Source organism: Nycticebus coucang, chromosome X, assembly GCF_027406575.1.
Source record: "Nycticebus coucang isolate mNycCou1 chromosome X, mNycCou1.pri, whole genome shotgun sequence".
Taxonomy (NCBI): Eukaryota; Metazoa; Chordata; class Mammalia; order Primates; family Lorisidae; genus Nycticebus; species Nycticebus coucang.
Window position 1 is genome coordinate 85,663,936 of NC_069804.1, and position 23,645 is coordinate 85,687,580.

At 35.8% G+C, this 23,645-nt stretch overlaps 1 protein-coding gene across 3 annotated transcripts in view; it reads right to left on the reverse strand.

Moving 5' to 3' along the window:
• ABCB7 (ATP binding cassette subfamily B member 7) overlaps positions 1-23,645 on the reverse strand; it is a 150,136-nt gene that overhangs the window by 82,787 nt on the left and 43,704 nt on the right. The window contains exons 2-3 of one of the 3 annotated variants that reach the window (XM_053579618.1): positions 5,322-5,399; positions 807-893 (exon numbers count right to left, since the gene is read on the reverse strand). In XM_053579618.1, the coding sequence (XP_053435593.1) occupies positions 807-893; positions 5,322-5,399 (165 nt within the window). Of the gene's footprint in view, positions 1-806; positions 894-5,321; positions 5,403-23,645 lie in introns of all 3 variants that reach the window. The other 2 variants (XM_053579617.1, XM_053579619.1) reach the window with 2 other exon arrangements.

Consider the following 23,645-nt stretch of genomic DNA (forward strand, 5'->3'; position numbering starts at 1 on the left):
TCATTTCAGTGGCTCTACTGCTTAGCATACCTGTATAATGAATAATAATGATTAAAAATATGGACAATTAGGCTGGATGAAACAGCTCACGCCTATAATCCTAGCACTATGGGAAACTGAGGAGGGAAGATCACTTGAGCTTAGGAGTTGGAGACCAACCTGAGCAAAAGAAAGACCCTGGCTCTACTAAAAAAGGAAAAAAAAAATTAGCTGGGGGTGGTAGCATGTGCCTGTAGTCCCAGCTACTCAGAAGGCTAAAGCAGGATTGCTGGAGCCTGAAAGTTTGAGGTTATGGTAACCAGTAACAATGCCTCTGCACTCTACCTGGGGCAACAGAGTAAGACTGCCTCAAAAAAAGAAAAAAGAATAGGGATAATTAGATGGATCAGGTATACAGAGAATTTACCATGAAGCTAAGGGATATTCTAGAATCTTTCTAATTGTATAAAAACATTAACCTTTAAACACACCCACAAACTACTTGTAAATGCTAAATCTACATTGCCTACTTATTTATCAGGATAAAATTACATAATAAATAACCTTAATTGATGCTACTTTAAAGACCTAAAACATGTGAGATGACAAATAACTTCTTTTTAGTCAATTCTGAATTTGTTTGTTTTATAAGCTTTAGGAAATCTCATTTATGTAACTGTGGTAAATTCAGAACATTTGCATTAAATAACATGCGGCTAGATGAGTCAATCGAAATATGCTAGAATATGGTTATCTTAAATATATGTATTTTCCATGTAATCATAATCATCAACAAAAATTTCCAGTTACTTGTTATTGGCTCTTACCCCTTCTTTTGGATCTGTGTGGAGTCCTCCTCCTGCATGACCATGCCAACATGCCCTCTTCTCTATCAGTGGCCAAGCCTGGAGAGCCTAGTGGAAGATGATACGAAGAAGCTCATTAGCATTAAAAAATTAAAGATGTTTAAAAATCTGGCTTAGACAGTCTAATCCAGGGGTCCTCAAACTTTTTAAACAGGGGGCTAGTTCACTGTCCCTCAGACCATTGGAGGGCCAGACTATAGTTAAAAAAAAAAAAAAAAAAAACTATGAACAAATTCCTATGCACACTGCACATATCTTATTTTGAAGTAAAAAAACAAAACAGGAACAAATACAATCACACCGCCTCATGTGGCCCGTGGGCCGTAGTTTGAGGACACCTGGTCTAATCTAATGAATGTCCCCAAAACAAATTCAGAGGTATAACTTGGCTAAACACCATCAGAATTAGTTTATAGCTAAATTAATACAAGGAATATTGAGATATAACAAATACTCACATAGAAGTGACTATTAAAATAAATGTTTAAACATTAATTAAAGATTATTAATGTTTAAACACTGTGTTACACTTCTACTTGATTTATACAGTGCTGATAGTCTGTTACTCCATTACTGGCAAGCACCTATATTATATAGTTAATTCTATCTCACTTGCTTTCCTTGTATATACATTTTTTTTTTGAGACAGAGTTTCACAATGTAGCCCTCAGTAGAGTGCTGTAGCATCATTGCTCACAGCAACCTCAAACTCTTGAGCTCAAACAATTCTCTTGCTTCAGCCTCCCAAGCAGCTGGGATGACAGGCTCCTGCCACAACACCCAGTTATTTTTGTTGTTGTTGTTGGCATTGTTTAGCTGGCCCAGACCAGGTTCAAACCCGCCAACCTCAGTGCAGGTGGCCGGCACAGTAACCACTGTGCTATGGGTGCCGAGCCGCATTTTTGTTTCGTAATTAATACAGTTAGTTGACTTTACACAAATGACTCTTATATTAGATGACTCATATTACTTACCTAGAAACAAGGTATTTTTTAATACTTCATAGTCTGCCTTATCTTGTAGTCATTTGCATACATACTTTGTCTTTCCTATTACAAGGTAAAGTTTCTGAGATTAGGGACAACATTTTTTATCTTTGTATCTCCCATGGCACATACCACAGTGCCTCACACTTGGGCAAGGTAGATTTCAATGCTTATTGGGTTCACTTATAAAATATAACTATCTACAAATCACCCAACTAGCCTTGAAAATATGCAAGTATCTTACTCATTATAGAATTTTTAAAACACTTTAAGATTACTAGGTAAGTTAGAGAAATATAAGGTCATTTGAAAAAATATAATATTTACAAGATAGTAAAGATTAGGCTTAAAATTTGGGCTTCCTAATATTGAAAGTGTTTTCGCAATTAAAAATACTTAATGAGGCTTGGCTCCTGTAGAACAGTGGTTACAGCACCAGCCACATATACCAAGCGTAGTGGGTTCGAACCTAGCCCGGGCCAGCTAAACAACAATGAGAACTGCTACAACAACAAAAAAAAAGCAGCCAGGTGTTGTGGTGGGTGCCTGTAGTCCCAGCTACTTGGGAGGCTGAGGCAAGAGAATATCTGGAGCCCAACAGTTTAAAGTTGCTGTGAGCTGTGACACCACGGCATTCTACTGAGGGTGACATACTGAGACTGTCTCAAAAAAAAAATTAATGAAGTACATGGATTTAAAAACATTTTTTCTAATGCAACATCTATGGAAAATTGTATGGAGATACCTGGAAGAACTTAAAGTGGACCCTCTACCATTTGATCTAGCAATCTTACTACTGGGTATGTACCCAGAGGGGGGAAAAATTTAATCAAAAAGACACCTGCACTCATATGTTTATAGCAGCACAATTCACAATCACAAAGATGTGGAAACAATTCAAGCGCCCACCAATAATGTTAACGGATTTATAAAAAGTGGTATATGCACACTATGTAGCACTACTCAGCCATAAAAATGGCAATCTAGTATCTTTTGTGACAACCTGGAAACCATTCTTTTAAATAAAATTTCACAAGAATGGAGAAATAAACATATGTACTAAATACCACGTTGGAACTAACTGATCAATAATTAAGTGCACATATAGAAGTAAAACTCAATGAAAATCAACCTGGGGGGTGGAGGAGATTGGTAAATTCATACCTATTAAGCACAGTATTTCAGTCAAGGGCAAACCCAATCTGTTCAAAAAACAAAGTATGTAAACAAACCAAAAAGATACTTTTTCAATATCTATAATAATAATTAATGAACAAGGACACAGTTGTTCATAAACACAAATGTGTATCAACATAATACATAGCATAACAATATCAGCTCTGGGTCAAGCTATGAAAATGGTTTTACAAAAAGCAAAAGTGCCTTCTTGTTCTATATGAGACACAAAAAATAACTGCCATAAATGGGTTATTGATTTTTGGATCAACACTCTTAAAGCATTTTGTAAAAGGAAAACTTCAAAAGGTAATTTTTTTGTCTGACAATGTTTGTGGCAATTTTTCCTCTAAAAGACTAAATGAGTTTTATCAAGGTAATGAGGTCTTCAACAATGTATACAGTTATGATTTAATAATAATAAAAAAATTAAAATATAATAAATTTAGTGGTGTTATGGATGAGAATATTAAGCACATTTTCCCTTAAAATTTATTTAATAAAGGAGAATAAAATTCATTTCTATAGCTCCTACATAAATTCGGAAAATGCCTTGAGCTTTGATGACAAATAATTATTAATCAGAGAAAAAAATAAAGGAAGCACCCAGGATTTATACCATCTTCTAATTTTTCTAGTCCTTTTCTATCATGGAGATTTATATGTCTCATTTTAAAGCACTGGGAATTGTAAAAGATGTCTTTCATTTATATTGTCAATAAAAAAAAAACACCTTCATCAATATGTAAACTCAGCATCCTGAGCTCTAACAGGCTTAATAAATGTCTCAGCCTCCACAACTGTGAGAAATGGTTTCAATTGTTTAAGCCTCCTCATCTATGGTGTTCTGTTATAGCAGCCCAAATTGACTAAGACAGATAAACTAGGCAGTGCTATGACATAATACAAGATTGGCTACTTAGATTGGGTGGCCAGGGTAGACTTCTCTGTAGAGGTAAGATTTAAATCAAGACCTATGGGTAACAAAAGTGGGTCAAAAGCTCTGGGAACAGAATGAGGAGGAGCTTTGAAAGAAGAGATTGGGGCAGGTGCAACAGCTCATACTTATGATCCTAGCACTCTGAGAGGCCAAGGTGATGGATCACTTAATCTCAGGAGTTTGAGACCAGCCTAAGCAAGAGTGAGACTTGTCTCTACTAAAAATAGAAAAACGAGCCAGGCATTCTGCCAGGCACTTGTAGTCCCAGCTACTCTGGAGGCTGGAGGTAGGAGGATCCTGGAGAACAGGACTTTGAGGTTGCTGTGAGCTAAGACACTGCAGCACTCTATCCTGGGGTGACAGAGCGAGACTCTGTCTCCAAAAAAAAAAAAAAAAGAGAAAGAAGAAGAATTTTGTGTAGTTAAGAAGGTCTAGATAAGAAATTTAAGTTGGTAAAGAAAACAGTGTAGAGATGCATAAGAGAGATAGGCCAGGGAGGGGCAGATATGTATAATTAGTTTTCATAATAAAGCATCAAAAGAATACAGTATAATACAAATAAGAAAAAATTCATATCTTATTCTTTGATTCCTTGCACTCTTAACTTTTCTCAATCAGCTTATAATGATGATACTATTGTTCTACTTCTTAAGTGTGTACTCTGTGTCAGACACCTTACCGGCCATCTGAAATACATTAAGAGGCTTAGAACCCGTTGGCATGCTATCTGAACATCTTCAAAGATGAAGAAATTTCATTCACTTGAAAAATGTACAGCATTCCATATATCAGTTATAAATTTACCAGGATAAATTTAAGTGTTGACATGCTGCCATTACATTTATAAAAGCTTTCCGAAAACATTACTCTAGTTGGCACTGATCTCAAGAGATTCAGATAAGATTTCTCCAGGGGTAGAAAAATATCAAGACTTCTCTCTGCATTTCTAATAGCAGAAACCTTCTTATTCATCTTGCCAATATTCGAAAAAACATGAAAAGAGAAATTACTTGAGAAATGTAAAATATGTAGTGTAAATTGGAAAACACTCTAAGGGCTTGCACATTTTTTTTTTTTTTCTGTAGAGACAGTTTCACTTTATCGCCCTTGGTAGAGTGCCGTGGCATCGCACAGCTCACAGTAACCTCCAACTCCTGGGCTTAGGCGATTCTCCTGCCTCAGCCTCCCGAGTAGCTGGAACTACAGGCGCCTGCCACAACGCCCGGCTATTTTTTTGTTGCAGTTTGGCCGGGGCTGGGTTTGAATCCGCCACCCCCGGTATATGGGGCCGGCGCCCTGCTCACTGAGCCACAGGCGCCGCCCGGGCTTGCACATTTTTCCTAGCTATATATAAAAATGTTTACTTAATCATACCTTAGCAGCATCTAATAATTGTCTTGAATTACATTTTCTTACTCTCTGCCATGCAGTATTTCTTAATGACTCTGGGATCTGCTGGAAGAGAAGAAAAGGAAGGGAGGAGTTTCAGAATAGACAGTTAATTTTCAAAGATTATTTCCTTTGTTCATAAACACAAATAACATTAAAACCATAGCCAGTGTTAGAGATGTTTATGTTTTTAAAACATGCCTAAAAGGATTTTTAAAAAATAAAATTTATGGTCTGAGTGTAAAGTAAATTATATTACTCATTTAAAATGTCAAATTGTTTTTCATGATTGCAAAGCATGGGGAGTGAGTTCTCAAGCCAAGCCATCTGAAGACTTTGCATTTCATTGTCCTATGCACTTCTTTGGTCTCTGCTCCCAATTTCCCTCAATAAAGTGCTTTGACACCCCTACCAACCTAGGTCAAAATTGTATTTTCTTTTCACTACCTTTTGCTCCAAGTTTCTGTTTCTTATCTTTTTCTTTTTCATTTTTTTGGTCTTTATTTCTTAAAGCCCCCAAAGTCTTCAACTCCATTTCTTTCATTGGTTTCTATGCTCTTTTCAAATACTCCTCTTTTGTTCTAACACCCTTAACTGCATTTTATTGTGCTCTTCCATGTGTCTACTTTCTCTTTTGTCTTAATCTGAATGTTAAATTTAGATTCTAGTCACAAGACCAGTTTTGACAAAGATTTCTAAGTAGCTGATAGACTTCAACGTTTCCCTGTGGCAGTATTTTTTCTCATAATGTTCCAAAAGTGGAGCTGAAAGAAGGCAAAATAAGAACACCTCTAGTAATACTACACAGAAATCTATAAAATGGTCACACATCTCTCTGAAATGTACCATCATTTAGTGAGGAAAAATTTTCTTCTTAAAGAGGACAAGTTTCTCCTAAAAGTTAAGAAATACTTAGGCTTTCCCTAAGCTGTAAATGACTAGTAAATGTATATAGCGGGACTAAGGTCTTGACATAAAAATCAATGTTGTACACTGCAAAATACCAAATCAACCAAAAGCCACCTCTACACATAATAGTTATCAAATTATTGAGAAAATCAGCTCATTTGTTTTCTAGAATGTAACAAACAATAGTTGATTTCTGCTTATATGTATTTATAAACATATAAAACATTCCTTGAAATATAAAAAGTTCAAAAATATCAATGGCTGTTTGCACACTTTCTTGCCAAACCCAAACTCCTACACCATACTGTATACCCTCCAATATTTCTGTAACAGTAACCAAGCCAGGCACTGTCAATGATGCCCTTATGGTACTTAACTCCACTGTTTTCCCTATTGATTTTCTCCACATTCAGACCATGTACAAGCTTTATTTCCCCATTTTCATGTTTTTTCACAAGCTCCAAATTCAAGTAACTGCACATCAAAGCAAAATCTTGCCCACACTTCCACATGCAATGTGATCTTAGACTTTCACAACTTGCTTAGTTATCTCAAGTAAATGACTGTTCACTTTGTTTTCTTTCCTCTCTCAATACCATGCCTATTATATGGCCACTAGATAAAAGACTGATATTGATGATAACACTTATGAGTAAAAACATACATTCTGAAGTGATACTGTACAAAATAATGATAACTATCATCAAATCCAAGCCCTTGAAAGTATCCGTAAATCCCTTTCAGAATTTCCAGCTACCACTGCATCCTTCTCTAATCAAACCATTTTTTTAAGCATCAGTATTCTAGGTAAATAAATAACCTTTAAATATTCATATTCAAACTTAATTTCTGTAAATAAAATAGCATTGTTAAGATTATCAAATATTTCAGGCAAGTAAACTTCAGAAAACAATATAATGAACACATGTAGACTCAAGACCCAGTCTAAGACATAATAGATTAAAGAGAGCCCTTGACATACTCTTCTACAATGTTATCACCTCCCTGTTGCTGGGAGATAACCAGCACTCATTATTTTTAAAACACTTTCCATTACAAAGGTAAACATTTTAGACACATAACAAGTTAACACACTGCCTTGAAACTCTCTATGTTTGCAATATTGTTCCTATGGAAAAATGCTCTGAGTTCTGAACAACAGACTTAAAAATATTTCTGAAACACAATTCATTTGTAAATTAGATACTTCCCTGTACTTTTATAACCCTGAAGGTTTATAGCAAAATATCTTTCACTTACAAACTGAGGTGGGCAACAGGAGAAAATGATTAATTCTGTGAAACTTGATTGGAAAATTAGAGGTTTGGATTAGATGTCCTCTAAGGTCTATTCAAACTCTAAATTCTATGATTTTTATGAAATGAAAAGGCTACTGTTATTAACTTAATTTTTAAAAACTTGAGATTATAATTTATTTCTTCAATAAATCTAGCATCCGAATTTATTTATAACACCATCCCTTCAAAGACAGACACAGTAATAAACCATATATTATTAAAGGCAACAGACATGACTAATATGTACAGATACCAAATAAATCTAGTATACTGAAAATGATACTCTGCCAGTCCATTTTAAAAGGCAGAGAAGTTAAAATGTTTACACTAAAGAGTTGTGTTTATTTAACATAAAAAGCAAGAAACTTTGAAAGAACCTATTAAAGAATCCATGAACTCCAAGCATAATAATGTATGCTCTCATTTAGCTCAACATTATTCATCTACTAATCATTAAACATATTAATCCTCAATAAGCAGTCGCATGGGCACAATGCTTTTGATCTGTGTAGAAATTTGATATTTATAAAATAAATATTGACACTAAAACCATCAATTTAGCAGACAGAACTACCTCCATGTAAATGAGACCAAGGCTCAAGTGAGAGGCTGATAAAATTGGAAATGTATTCATGTTACAATTGCATTCTCCATTTAAGGTAAAATTTCAGCCTTTACCAAAAATAATCTATTAATAAATTTATTTAGTGGTTACTAATGATTGCATTCTTTTTTATAATAGTTAGCATTCATAACTCAAGTTATGAATGAAACACTCAGTGTTTATGACACTTGAAGAATTACCTCATAATAAAAAGATTAGGTTCTGTGCCTGTAGCTCATGAGCTAGGGCACCAGGTTCAAACCCAGCCTGGACCTGCCAAACGACAATGACAACTACAACCAAATATAGCCAGGCATTGTGGTGGGCATCTGTAGTCCCAGCTACTTGGGAGGCTGACACAAGAGAATTGCTTAAGCCCAAGAGTTGGAGATTGCTGTGAGATGTGATGCCACAGCTCTCTACCGGGCAACACAGTGAAACTCTGTCTCAAAAAATAAATAAATAAATAGATTAAAAAACAATTTATAAATGATCGACCCATCAGAAATTTTGGAGTCAATTATATATTTTGCATTCCAGAAGCTTCAGAAACAAAACTAAATTTACAACTATCCATCCATGATGCAGTATCAGTCATCTGTGAATACTGATCACTAATCATCTGTAATCAAAACCTAAAGTATTTAAAATTAAGCTCTCAATACATTCTTAAGGAGAAACTCTTGTGATTTTAAACTACAAAAAGCCTGTCATAAAACTTGGTTTTCTTCCCACCTTCCTAGAAACTAGGGGTAGAGAGGGAGGAGAAATAAGAAAGGAAATGGGGGGCTGTTTTCCTAGATTTTGTAGTTAAGAGTTCTCCGATGAACCAAGTGTATGGTGCCCCACGATCATACTAATGTACACAGCTATGGTTTAATAAAAATAAAAAAAAATTAAAAAAAAAAAGATTTTCTTTACTGTATTAAGTACTCAATAAACACTTGAATTGTTACACCCAAGAATCGGGGTCCCCAATGACCATACGAGAGAGCCAGACACAAATGCAATCACACGAGGGCATTTATTCAAGCTCGAGCCTGGGCTGCCAGCACTCCCAGATGCAGCTGGGACCGAGAGCCCCATACTCATGGGGTTTTTATGAGGTGGATATGGGGTGAGGGGTGTGAGAAACAAAGTGTGGTCCCTGGATTGGTTATTTCTTTTCTTTTTTTTTTTTTTTTTTGTAGAGACAGAGTCTCACTGTACCGCCTTCGGGTAGAGTGCCGTGGCGTCACACGGCTCACAGCAACCTCTAACTCTTGGGCTTACGCGATTCTCTTGCCTCAGCCTCCCAAGCAGCTGGGACTACAGGCGCCCACCACAACACCCGGCTATTTTTTTGTTGCAGTTTGGCCGGGGCTGGGTTTGAACCTGCCACCCTCGGCATATGGGGCCAGCGCCCTACTCACTGAGCCACAGGCACCACCCTGGATTGGTTATTTCTTATGCCTATACTAGAGTTTAAAGCTGATTGGGTCCCGCCAATACTAACGGCCAGGGGACAGATGCACTCCAGGAGATGGGGAGGGGGCGTGGCTTACTAAGAAACGAAACTTTCAGGTTTGCTCTAAAATGGAGAATGAAAGCCCAAACTGGGACCACTGAGTCCTTCAGAATGAATGGATTAATGGCAGCATAGCATAAGGATTTTGAACAGCCCAATTCACCCAAGTCTTCATTTATTAGACTGCAAAATCATCAGGTTGAATTCTGTCATTATAAAATTTTATGACTCTAGTAAAGCAAAGGTTGGCAAATTTTCTTTTTTCTGTTAAGGATCAGACGGTCAATATTTTTATATATTTTAGAAGAACACTTATTAACAAAGGTAAAGTTAACTTTAAGCAGATAACTTTAAGCAGTATAATATACAAGAATAGCAATTCCCCACACTCTCTATTCCAAGTATTCTGCATTATTTCTGCTAATAGTACTTACCACTATAAATATATATATATATATATATTTTTTTTTTGACACAAAGTCTTGCTCTGTTCTAGGTTAGACTGCCATGGTGTCAGCTTAGCTTACCGCAACCTCAAACTCCTGGGTTCAGGCAATCCTTCTGCCTCAGCCTCCTGAGTAGCTGGAACTACAGGTGCTGCCCCGATGCCTGGTTAATTTTTTTTTTTTTCTATTTTTAGTAGAGACAGAGTCTTGCTCTTGTCCAGACTGGTCTCAGAATTCTGAGCTCAAGTGATCCTCCTGCTTTGGCCTCCCAGAGTGCTATTATTACAGGCACAAACCACAAAATATTTTATATTTACAGTCATGCACTGCATAAACAATGTTTCTCTCAAGGATGGACTACACACAGATAAGATGGTATTTCTTCTCTCTTTTTTTTTTTTTGAGACAGTCTCAAGCAGTTGCCCTGGGTAGAGTGCTGTAGTGTCACAGCTCACAGCAACCTCAAACTCTTGGGTTTAAGCGATTCTCTTGCCTCAGTCTCCCAAGTAGCTGGGACTACAGGTGCCTGCCACAACACCTGGCTATTTCTTGTTGTTGTTAACGTTGTCATTGTTGTTTTAGCTGGCCAGGGTCGGGTTTGAACCCACCACCCTCAGTGTATGTGGCTGGCACCCCGCCAACTGAGCTACAGGTGCCGCCGATAAGATGGTATTTCACTAAGATAACACCATATTTTGACCGCACCTTTTCTATGTTTAGAAATGTTTAGATACACACAGTTACCACTGTATTACAATTGCCTACAATATTCAGTACAGAAATAGGCTGTACAGGTTTGTAGCTTAGAAGCAATAGGCTATATAGTATATATAGGTTTGTCAAAGCACACTCTACGATGTCCTACAATGAAAAATCCACCTAACTACACATTTCTCAGAACCTATCTCCATTGTTAAGTGCCAAATGACTACTTGTTTTTTATTCTATAAATTAAGGTGGAAAACAAGTTTTGATACATATGCACATAGTGAAATGATTACTTCAGGCAAACAAATGAACATATCCATTTACTCACATATTTATCTATTTTTAGGTACGATGATAGTATCTGAAATCACCTTAGTAAATTTCCAGCAAATAATACAGCTTTATTAACTACAGTAATCACATTGTACATTAGATTTCTAGATATATTCATTCTACATAACTGAAACTTTGTACGTTTGGACCAACATTTCCCAATTTGCCTCACATTTCCACCCAAGTTAACTGCTGTTCTACTCTGCTTCTATGTATTCTACTTTTTTAGATTCCACATGAGTGATATTTTGCTGTACTGGTCTATGTCTGACTTACTTCACTTAAGCATAATGTCATTCAGGTTCATTTGTGGTGTCATAAATGGCAGGATTTCTTTCTACTTTAAAGCTGAATAATATTCTACTGTTTATATACATATTACCACCATTTATTTATCCATTCACCCATCTACAGATATTTCAGTTATTTACTGTGAATAATGCTGCAATGAATATGGAAGTGTAGATATCTTTTTGACAGGCTGATTTCATTTCCTCTGGGTATATGACCAGTAAAAGAATATCCTGGATCATATGGTAGTTTTATTTTTATTTTCTTGAAGAACCCCCCATACTGTTTTCTATAATGGCTAAACCAAGCTAGATTACCACTAACAAAATACAAGGGTTCCCCTTTCACCACAACCTTACCAATACTTACCAATACCTCTTATCTTTTTGATAACAGCCTAATAGGTATGAGGTGATACTCCACTGTGGTTTTGATTTGCATTTCCAATTAGTGATATTAAGCACATTTTCATATACTTATCAGACATTTCTATGTCTTTTTTGGAAAAATGTCTATTCCAGTCATTTGTCTATATTAAAATCAGGTTATCCGAGTTTTTTGCTATTGAGCTGTGTTACTTTTTGTTTTAGATTCCTGTGTCAGCTATAATATATGGCTTACAAATATTTTCTCCCAATCCACAAGTTGCCTTATTTTGTTAACTCCTCTGCTGTGAAGAAGCTTTTTAGTTTGATATACTACCACTTAATTATTTTTGCTTTTATTGTCTGAACTTTTGGTGTCATAGCCAAAAACATCATTGCCAAGGCTAATGTCAAAGAGCCTTTCGTTTGTTTTCTTCTCCTTTTATGGCTTTAGGTTTTTGTTTTTTTTTTTTAAGACAGAGCCTCAAGTTGTCACCCTGAGTAGAGTGCTATGGCATCATAGCTCACAGCAACCTCCAACTCCTGGACTTAAGCAATTCTCTTGCCTTAGCCTCCCAAGTAGCTGGGACTACAGGTGCCCGCCACAACACCTGGCTATTTTATGGCTGTACTTGTCATTTTTGTTTGGCAGGCCCTGGCTAGATTTGAACCTGCCAGCTCTGGTGTATGTAGTTGGCTCCCTAGCCACTGAGCTACAGGTGCCGAGCCCATGTGACTTCAGTCTTCTGTTTAAGTGTTTTATCCTTTTCTTGTTGATCCATTTCAAGATGCTTTTTATATGTGGTACAAGGGTCCAGTTTCATTCTTTTGCATGTGGCGATCCAGTTTTCCCAACATGATTTATTGAAGAGACTATCATTTACACATTTTTTCTTTTTTTCTTATTGTTGGGGATTCATTGAGGATACAATATACTATACCATGTTACACAGATTGCATCTGTTAGGTAAAGACCCTCTTATAATTGTGTTTTGCCCCCAAAAGGTGTGTCACACACTGAGAACCCACCCTCCTCCTTCCTTCCCTCTTTTTGCTTCCTTTACATATTTTGTATTCTTGTGCCCAGGTGGAAAATTAGTTGATTGTATATGTGTGGGTTTGTTTCTGGGCTCTACATTCTGTTCCATTGGCCTATGTTGTCTGTTTTTATGCCAGCACCATACTGTTTAGTTTACTATTAGCTTTGCAATATACAGTAGAACTTCCATAGTTGACCACCTCCCTACACTGACCACCTCCTTAAGTTGACCTGATTTTCACAGATTGGCCATGCATCACATGTACATATCAGTACAGTAGGCTGAGTTCCTTATGTTGACCACCACCGTATGTTGAGTGGTTTGTTATATTCCCTTGGGTAGTCAACTTACAGAGAGGTTCTACTATAACTTGAAATTAGATGTATGATGCCTCCAACTTTACTCCTCACTGTCCAGATTGCTTTGGGTATTGGGGGTCTTTTGTGGTTCCACATGATTTTGTCATTTTTCTTATTGCTATGAAAAATGTCACTGGAATTTTTACAGGTATTGTACTGAATCTGTATACTGCTTTGGGAAGTATGGAAATTTTGATAATATTAATTCTTCTAATTCATGAAGATAGGATACCTTTCCATTTATTTGTATCTTCTTCAATTTCTTTCACAAGCGTTTTATAGTTTTCAGTATACAGATCTTTTGCTTCCTCGGTTAAATTTATTCCTAAGTATTTTATAATTTAATAGTATGGTAAAGGAGATTGTTTCATCAAGTTCCTTTTTCCGGAGAGTGAATATTTTTTAGTTTGCAAGCATATAGTTTTTGTCACAACTACTCAACTCTTGTCATTGTAGTATGAAAGGAGCGATATATTAAATGTAAATAATGAGTTTGGCTGTGTTCCAATAAAGCTTAATTTATGGACAATGAAATGTTAATTTCATATAATTGTCATCTATCACAAAGTATTACTCTTCCTGTTTTCTCAGCAATTAAAAAAAGGTTTTTAAAAATTCTTTTTTTTTTTTCCTTGAGACAGAGTCTTACTTTGTCACCCTTGGTGGAGTGTTGTGGTGTCACCACAACCTCAAACTCTTGGGGTCCTGAGTAGCTGGGACTACAGGTGCCCAACACAATGCCCCACTATTTTTAGAGACCAGGTCTCACTCTGGCTCAGGCTGGTGAGCTCAGGCACCTGCCTTGGCCTCCCAGAGTGCTAGGATTACAGGCATGAACCACTGCGCCCGGCCTCAGATTTTCAAAAATTCCTAGCACAGGAGCCTTGCAAAAACAAGTGGTGTACGGATTTGGCCCAAGGGCCATAGACTACTGATCCCAGCCTCTAGATAATTTTTATAATCCCTTTAATCACCAAATATTTTGAGAATGACACAGCAAAAGAAAGTACTCCATCAAAAAAATCTCCACCAGTACCATCACAAAAAAGAATGCATAAAATTTCCTTCTTCCTCAGTTTTTTTTTTTTTTATTTACCAAATTTCTACTTCTCTAGGAAATTGTGGTATATGTACACCATGGAATATTATGCAGCCTTAAAGAAAGATGGAGACTTTACCTCTTTCATGTTTACATGGATGGAGCTGGAACATATTCTTCTTAGTAAAGTATCTCGAGAATGGAAGAAAAAATATCCAATGTACTCAGCCCTATTATGAAACTAATTATGGCTTTCATATGAAAGCTATAACCCAGTTATAACCTAAGAATATGGGGAAGAGGGAGAGGGAGGGGAGAGAGTGGGGAGAATGGGTGGAGGGAGGGTGATTGGTGGGATTACACCTACGGTGCATCTTACAGGGTACATGTGAAACTTAGTAAATGTAGAATATAAATGTCTTAATACAATAACTAAGAAAATGCCAGGAAGGCTATGTTAACCAGTGTGATGAAAATATGTCAAATGGTCTATAAAACCAGTGTATGGTGCCCCATGATCACATTAATGTACACAGCTATGACTTAATAAAAAAATAAAATAAAATAAATACTTCTCTAGGGCCATAATACCAGTAACAAGGCCTATTTAGCAGATAGCATAAAACCTCTTCATAGAGCCTTTTATGTCCTTTCATGCAACTTCTGTGAAATAAGTTCCTTGTTCCCATTTACATAAGAAGCTCATTTCTCCTAACATCATTGTCAAAATGAAAATTAGGCATTGCTTCATAAGTTTTAATTAAGTACTGTGAGTTTCCAAGCAGCCTGCTACTAGAGTAACAAACACAAAGCATTTGCCAAATTCAGGGCAACAGAAAACAATGAAAGAATATTAAAAGTTGGCTTGGTGCCTGTAGCTCCGCAACTAGGGTGCCAGCCACATACACCAGAGCTGGAGGGTTCAAATCCAGCCCAAGCCTGCCAAACAACAATTATAACTACAACAACAACAACAACAATAGCTGGGCATCAGGTTGCTGTCAGCTGTGACGCCATGGCACTCTACCCAGAGGGACATAGTGAGACTCTGTCTCAAAAAAAAAAAAAAAAAAAAAAAAGAATATTAAAAGTTAAGAAAAAACTTCAGAACCAATTCCCTTTAAATCATGAATTAATGCATAAAGAGAACTTTCTTTAACATATTAAAAGTGCGTTTACCAGGGATACATTTTAGACACATTTAATAGTGAATCATTTCATAGGACTGGTTTATTAGAACCCAAGAACTTTAGGAAATTGGTATGAATCCCTCAGTACTTCTAAGATTCCTAGTCCTACTGCATTTGTACATAGAATGGAGACACTATCGCACATTTCACACTGTAGTTGGAATGCTTACATAATGTAAAAGAAGTTGAGAAAATGAAATTGGATTTATTTTCTGCTACTTTACAGTTTGAACTTTTGGAAATTTAATAGTCTTGCTCTTTATGCTCACTAATGTGGACATGGAAGAGAACTGTCAAACACATTTCTTAATTCTCAGTTCCATACCTGGACAATTTGAATCAGTACTAGACTTGCCACTTTGTTTTGTTATACTTTACTTTTTTTTTGCCATTATATTTTTCAAAATGCTTATTTATGTTTGTTGCTTTTTATGTATACGTCAAATTGCCATCGATAATATTACCTGAAAAATTATCCTAACCTCATACAAAATAGCATTTTCATTTACCTGGAATACTCTACAAGGCTCACTATGCAGGTCATATTTTAAATACCTTGTTTTTTTTTGTTTATTTTGTTTTTTATTTGAGAGAGTCTCAAGCTGTTGTCCTGGGTAAAGTGCCGTGGAATCACAGCTCACAGCAACCTCCAACTCTTGGGCTTAAGCGATTCTCTTGCCTCCCAGTTGCTGGGACTACTGGTGCCCACCACAATGCCCGGCTATTTTTTGGTTATAGTTGTCATTGTTGTTTGGCAGGCCCGGGCTGGATTCAAACCGGCTACCTCTGGTGTGTGTGGCTGTCACCCTAGCCGCTTGAGCTACAGGCACCAAGCCACCTTAGGTTTTCTTAGTAAGCATTCCAGCAAAGCCTGATAACAGGTGATACTTTGGTCACATATGATAGACATAATCTGCTAATAATATAGGTGTAGACAAAGAGAACATTGATGTAAACACAAACTCCAGGACTTACAAATAATACCTAATGAGTTCCTACTTAATACTAGATGGAAAAGATTATTTTAAAGAAGACATTTGGTTTTGTAAATTTTTAATTCCTTTCAGCTTATGTGTATCTAATGTCTTTCTAGCAGGTTGAAAGTGAATTTCTAATATAGAGGTAGGTAAATACAGGCATTTGGGGCAATTTCTGATAGCAATCTGCCACTCCCCTCAACATGGATGTTTTCCCTTTATCTTTATCTCCTTGCTATCCCTTCCCCCCCCCTTTTTTATGTGTTCATTGATTTCTTTTTCTTTTGCCTATTGTGTAATTGTTGGTGTAGTACAGCTAACGGTACTCAAGCCCAACAGGTTTCCAACCTCTATTTCATTAATCTTCTCATGGTCTGAACAGACATGATATACTAATAGAATGCAATTATGTATTTCAGATAACACTATTATTGCCCAAAACAACTGGATTAGCTCCTCAAATGGAAAAAAGGGACTTTTCCAAAAGATATTGCAAAACCACCTCCCCCAAAAAGTACACTTTTTAAAAGTCCTAATTTTCCTCCCTCTCATTTTTCTTCAGGTATGAGCCCTGACAACCTCAGAGTTTTGCCCCAAAATATCTACTGTTCTTTTCAACTACACTTCCAAAATTTCATAAGTTGGCCATAATTTATAGAACAGCTAGAACACCTGTTTTCAAATAATGTCAAAAGGAAAACTGAAAGCTCTCCTAGAAGCATTTTAAGAGTCATCTTTTTTTTAAAAAATAAGCTGTACTGAGAGCCTTCAAGTCATTGTAGAATGTTTCAAGAGTAAATAAACTCTGCTCTAAATTATCATAATAAACTTTTCAAACTGCACTAAACTGATGCAACACAAAGAGAGTTTTACCTTACACACTGTACACAACAAAAATTTTAAATACATGCTTTAGAATTTTATAGTCTAAAACTGACAGATGCAGGCATAAAGGTTATAGCAAGACAAATGGGACAAACTGGGTTATGGTCTATTATTTCACTTCCAAAAAACACAATTGACAAAGTCCATCAAGATTCATCCATGCAAGTTTCAACTTGCTCAGTTATCAGTGTTGCTGAGAGGGCTTCATCTGCATGGATTTTATGTTACTTGAATTTTGTGTATCTCAAAACTGTCATAATGTCCTATGTATCTACCATACCAAATTACATAATGTCTCATAGAGGAAATGCCCATATAAATATTCTACCTGGAAGGTCTCTGCTGTTATTTTTATAGATAACTAGGATAAAAGGCTAAAATAGGATTGGAAATGAGGTGGGAAAAACATTTCTGGCTTTGTTCTGATACCTTCCTTAATATAAAGGCAGGATGTGGAAAGATAAGAAAAGGCATCTAGAGTCAAAAATAAAATTAAAAGACAAGAGAAACCAAGACCAAAGTGCTTCTCTCATCCTATTCTCTTTTTCTGGCACCAAATCCCCATATTCTTAACTTTACCCATGAGCTACCAGAATTCAGGAATGAAGTAGAAGCTATATAACCAGGAGGATATAATCTCATAAGGTTTAAAAAAAAATCACTTTAACCCTTCTCTCTTCAGGATGCAGAATGCAGCCACTGGAGAGACAAGCTAAAGTCATCTCTTGCCAGCATTCTGGCATCTTTTAATTCTAAACCAAGACTCACAGCCAGAAAGCACCTCAAATTCAGACAGCTGCTTTCTTGAGAAGGTTAAAGGACACAGCAAAGGAGAAACAAAAAATTAGGTTATTAAACTATTTATTTACTATAATATTTTACAGCATCACAAAAATGAAAGTTGGATTCATCGTAGAACATTTAGAAAATACAGAGAAAATATAGAGAATACTCACCTGTTATCTTACCACCCAGAGATAGACCATGTTTTTATATTTGGTTGTACTTTCTTTTAATCTTTTTTCTTGCATTTTTTTTTTCAAAAAGAAATCATTTGGCCTATTGAATTTTGTATACTGCTTTTTTACAATGAATATTACTTCATATGCATTTTCCTTGTCATTATATGTTTTTGGAAAATATCAGTTCTGGCATCAGTGAACTGATGGTTGAACCATTTCTCTAACCATTCCTAGTGTTTGTTAGATATAAAAGTTGAAAACAACTTTTACCATTAAAAATAATATAGTGACCTTCTGTTAATGACAAGGGGCCTGTTCATTGCCTGTGGTGAACGTATCTTGCTCTGTAAACCTATACCTTGCTCTTGCTCTATAAACCTATCTTACTCTTCCTCAATAAACTTCATTTCATGCAAAAAATATATAACAAAGGATATCCTTATATTAATTTATAAACCTTTATGCACTTTCCTTATTGTTTCCTTATGAAAATTCTTAGAAATAGAATTGGTAGTTCAAAGGGGATAAATTTTTTTTTAAGATTTTGGATCTATCATGAAATATTACCCTCCAGAAATTCTGTACCTACTTACATTCCCAGTAGCAGCAAATTAAGAGTCATTTCCCTATAGCAACACTGGGATAAGAGTTTGTACAATGCTTTTACTATTGACAATTAAACAAACTGAAAAAGATTTTGCTGCTTTTAACTCACTTTTTTTTTAAATGAAGGTGAGCATTTTTTCATATATTTATTGACTATTCATCCAGTATTTCTTTTTCTATGAATGGACTATTCACCTCTTTATCGATCTTGCAATTGGATTATTGGTCATTTAAAGAAAATTCCTTTGTACAAATTATATATTAAGGTTATCAACTCTTTACTGGTCTTATATGTGATAAACATTTATCTTTTTATGTCATCTTTTGACAAAGAAATGTACTTTTACATCATGTCCCTTTGTTCTTATGCTTACAAAATCCATTCTTACCCTGGATGCAAATAAATGATCATAACATTTCTTTTCATCATTTTAAAGTTTAATTTTATCATATTTAATCATTAATCCATTCACAGCTTAATTTTGGTATATGGTGTTAAGCAAAGATCTAACTCTTTTTTTTCTTCCACTGATTTGAAATTTGAAGAACTGATCAAACATTAAATTTCTATTTTGGTCTGTTTCAACATGTGATATTTGGTCTCAGTAAACTGTCTATTCATATGCTAGTACCACAGTTTATTTTATTATATCAGACATGAGGTCTCACTATATTACCCAGCCTAGACTTGAATTTCTGGGCTCAAGGGATCCTCCTGCCTCAGCCTTTCAAATAGCAGGAACTATATGTGTTTATACCACCTGGCTTCACATTGTTTAATATCTGATACAATAAGTTTTGCCTCCCAAACACACCTGCATTTCTTCTTTAATAAAATTATCTTGGATTCTCTCACCAGTTTATTCTTCCAGAGACACTATTAAAATAATTTTGTCAAGGTCTCCTCAAAACATCCTGCATCGAGTTTTGATTGAATTCCATTAAATCTGTTATTTAATATTAAATAATCTAGTATTTTTCTCCGTTTATTCAAATTTTCTTTTAGGTACTTTCGTAAAACTTTTGCAGATTTGGTCATATGGCTCTGAAACATTCTAAATAAATTTATTACTAATACATTTATGTGTAAGTGATACAGTGAGAGTCCCCTCCCCCCTTGAGTATATGAGTTTGAGGCAGTAATGAACTTTGCCCACTGCATTCCAGCCCGAGTGACAAGGTGAGACCCTGTCTCTAAAAAATAAAAATGTGACACATACTAATAGAAAGACTATACTGTGAACCAGAAAATATATCATATTTTCTACAAACTAAGGGTTATCTTTACAATGCATTAGAGTATATAGAACTTTTGTATTAGCCTATAAACAGTTATGGATTAAAAGCTTGTATGTGTAAATATGTCCAGATATCATCTATGAGAATCATTTGGGGAGCCATTTAAAAATAGATTCTCCCGGTTCAGTGCCAGCCACATACACTGAGGGTGGCGGGTTCGAACATGGCCCAGGCCAACTGAACAACTGCAACAAAAAAATAGCCAGGCATTGTGGCAGGCGCCTGTAGTCCCAGCTACTTGAGAGGCTGAGGCAAGAGAATATCTGGAGCCCAAGAGTTTGAGGTTACTGTGAGCTGTGACATCACAGTACTCTACCAAGAGTGACATGGGGAGACTCTTGTCTCAAAAAATAATAATAATAATAATAAAAATAAATTCTCCCTCGACTCCCATCCCTAGGCAATATTCCTTCCTGAAACACTTGAATATTTCATAAGTACCTAAGAATATAACTATGATTCCTAAGATTCTTGGCTTTCTGATATGACCTAGAAGGCCCTGCATAGTTAGGCCTCTATCTACCTCTCCAGCCTTACACCTTACATTGTGCTATTATGCTCCCAATCATCACAAAGCTTTTGTACATGTGTTTCCCTCTGCCTAGAATTCTTTTCCTTTTTTTCTTTGCCTAGTTAATGATTACTCATCCTCAGCCATCACTATCTCAGGGAAGCCTTTCCTAACTTTCTTGATTAAAATCTCTTTAGTAGTGAATTTCATGGCAGCACAGCATCTCTCAGCAGTGTCTGTCTTCTTTCCAATTTTGCATTTTAACTTTTTGTCATCATTTAATTTTTGAATCCCTATTTCCATATCCATTGATCCATGAAGGGAAATACCGAGTCTATTTCTCTCTGTGATCCTACAACCTATACTCTATGGCTCACAATATAGTCTTTCTATCAGTATTTGTAAATTTTTTCTTTTTATAGAGACAGGGTCTCACTCTGTCACCCAGGCTGGAGTGAAGTTGGCAATCAAAGCTCATTGTAGCCTTGAACTCCTGAACTCAAGCACTCCTCCTACTTCAAACTCCCAAGAAGCTGGGACTACAGGTGGACACTGCCATACTCAGCTAAGTTTTCCTTTTTTTTAGAGGTTGGGTCTTGCTATTTGCCCAGGCTGGTCTTGAACTCTTGGCATCAAGCAGTCCTCCTGCCTTGGCCTCTCAAAGTGCTGGGATTATAGGTATTAACCACTGAGTCTGGCCTGTATTTGTCAAATAAACAGCTAAAAGAACAAACAGTAAATCTGAAGTAACTTGATACTTCTGTTACTAGCAATTCTCTTTTAAAATTGGCTAAACTTTTCAGTTGGTTTTAAGTTTCCTGATATCAGACAACCCCAGGAAAGAAGAGAATGACAGCTCCATCTATTCCTGAATTTCTCTCGATTGCCATCTCTCAGTTCTTAGGTAAGAATTCCAGGAAAAATTGAACAAGCACTAATATATATAACAAAAGTATGAAGTGAACTGAATTTAAAAATTCTAAAATAATACAGTGGGACAAACATTCTATTAGAAGTTAGGAGCTTGATTCTAACCCTGTTTCATTCATTATCTCATTATGCTATCACTCATGTGATTTTTTTTAGTTTCTCACTTATAAAATTAGTAAAATGGAATAGATTACCCCTAAAGTCTTTTCTAACATAAAATCTGATAAATCTATGACTCATGTGCACTCACTTCAAGTACTTAAAAAAGGCAACTGCCTTTCCTGGCAATTACAACCTTAGTTAACAAGCCATTTGAAATGCCATCAAAAACTAAACAAAGTTTACTTTAATGAAATTTGGATTGAATACAATATTTGGCCTTCTCGTATGATCTATTTTATTCACAGAAATCTGTTTTATTCATTAAAATTCATTAAAAGTTTTAAGTAAAATTCCTACATGAAGTCCTTACGCAATTTCAAGTTTTAGAAAATCAAAAGTAGAAGTAAAGATTAAAGAACAACTACACTAGATAATTATAAACATGTTTTCAGCCCTTGTAATGAATTTAAATATATTATGATAGTATATCCTATGATTAATAACCTGGAAATCATAGTAGCTCTAAAAAGTTATTACTTTCTATTCACAGACTTTTTCTATCATATGTGCCAACTAAAATTTAAAGTATAAAAGTTTAAGTGAAGGATTTTAAAAATACATCGATAGGGTAATTGCTCAGATACAGGTAAGTTTAAATATTACAAATAAACTAAGTAGTAGGTTCGGAGAAGAGTAAATAAGATAAGCAAGTTAAGTTATAAATCTAATAATCTTGGATTTATTCTTGGAAAGCAATGATGGTTCAAAAGATGAAAATCAATCATTTACGGAATGAAGGACAAAACCACATGATCATTTCAATTGATACAGAAAAAGCATTTGAAAAATCCAATACCCTTTCATGATAAAACTGTTCAAAAAATCAAGAATAGAAAAACAAAAAATACCTCAACGTAATAAAGATGATATATGATACATAATATAATACACAACAGTGAAAGACTGAAAGCTTTTCCACATAGTTCAAAAACAAGGTAAGGATGCCCAACTCTTGCCACTTCCATTTAATATAGTCTTGGATGTCCTAACCAGACTAGGCAAGAAAAAAAAAAGTCTTCAAAATTCAATAGGAAGAAGTAAAATTATCACTGTTTACAGATAATATGAACTTATATGCAGAAAATCCTGAAGACTCCTCAAAAAAACAAAAAACAAACAACAAACAAACAAACAAAAAACAACAAACTATGGCTCAATGCCTATAGCTCAAGTGGCTAGGGCACCAGCCACATTTACCAGAGCTGTTGGGTTGAAACCTAGCCTGGGCCTGCCAAACAATGGCAACTATAACCAAAAAAAATAGCCAAGCTGCTTAAGCCCAAGAGTTTGAAGTTGCCGTGAGTTGTGATGCCACAGCACTCTACCCAGGGCAACATAGTGAGACTCTTGTCTCAATAAAAAAAAGAAAAAACTGGGCGGCACCTGTGGCTCAGTGAGCAGGGCGCTGGCCCCATATACCGAGGGTGGCGGGTTAAAACCCAGCCCTGGCCAAACTGCAACAAAAAAATAGCCGGGCGTTGTGGTGGGCGCCTGTAGTCCCAGCTACTCGGGAGGCTGAGGCAGGAGAATCGCCTAAGCCCAGGAGTTGGAGGTTGCTGTGAGCTGTGTGACGCCATGGCACTCTACCAAGGGCAATAAAGTGAAACTCTGTCTCTACAAAAAAAAAAAAAAAAAGAAAAAGAAAAAACTATGAAAACAAGTTAATTAAGTAATGTTGAAGGATACAATATCAATAAACGAAAGTCAATTGTATTTCTATACACCAACAATCCAACAATAAACATTATGTAAAGAAAATAATCCATTTAAAATAGCATCAAAAATAATAAAATACTGAGGAATAAACTTAACCAAGGAGGAGAAAGATTCAGCTGAAAAGTATAATACGTTGCTAAAAGTAATTGAAGACACAAAACAATGAAAAAAA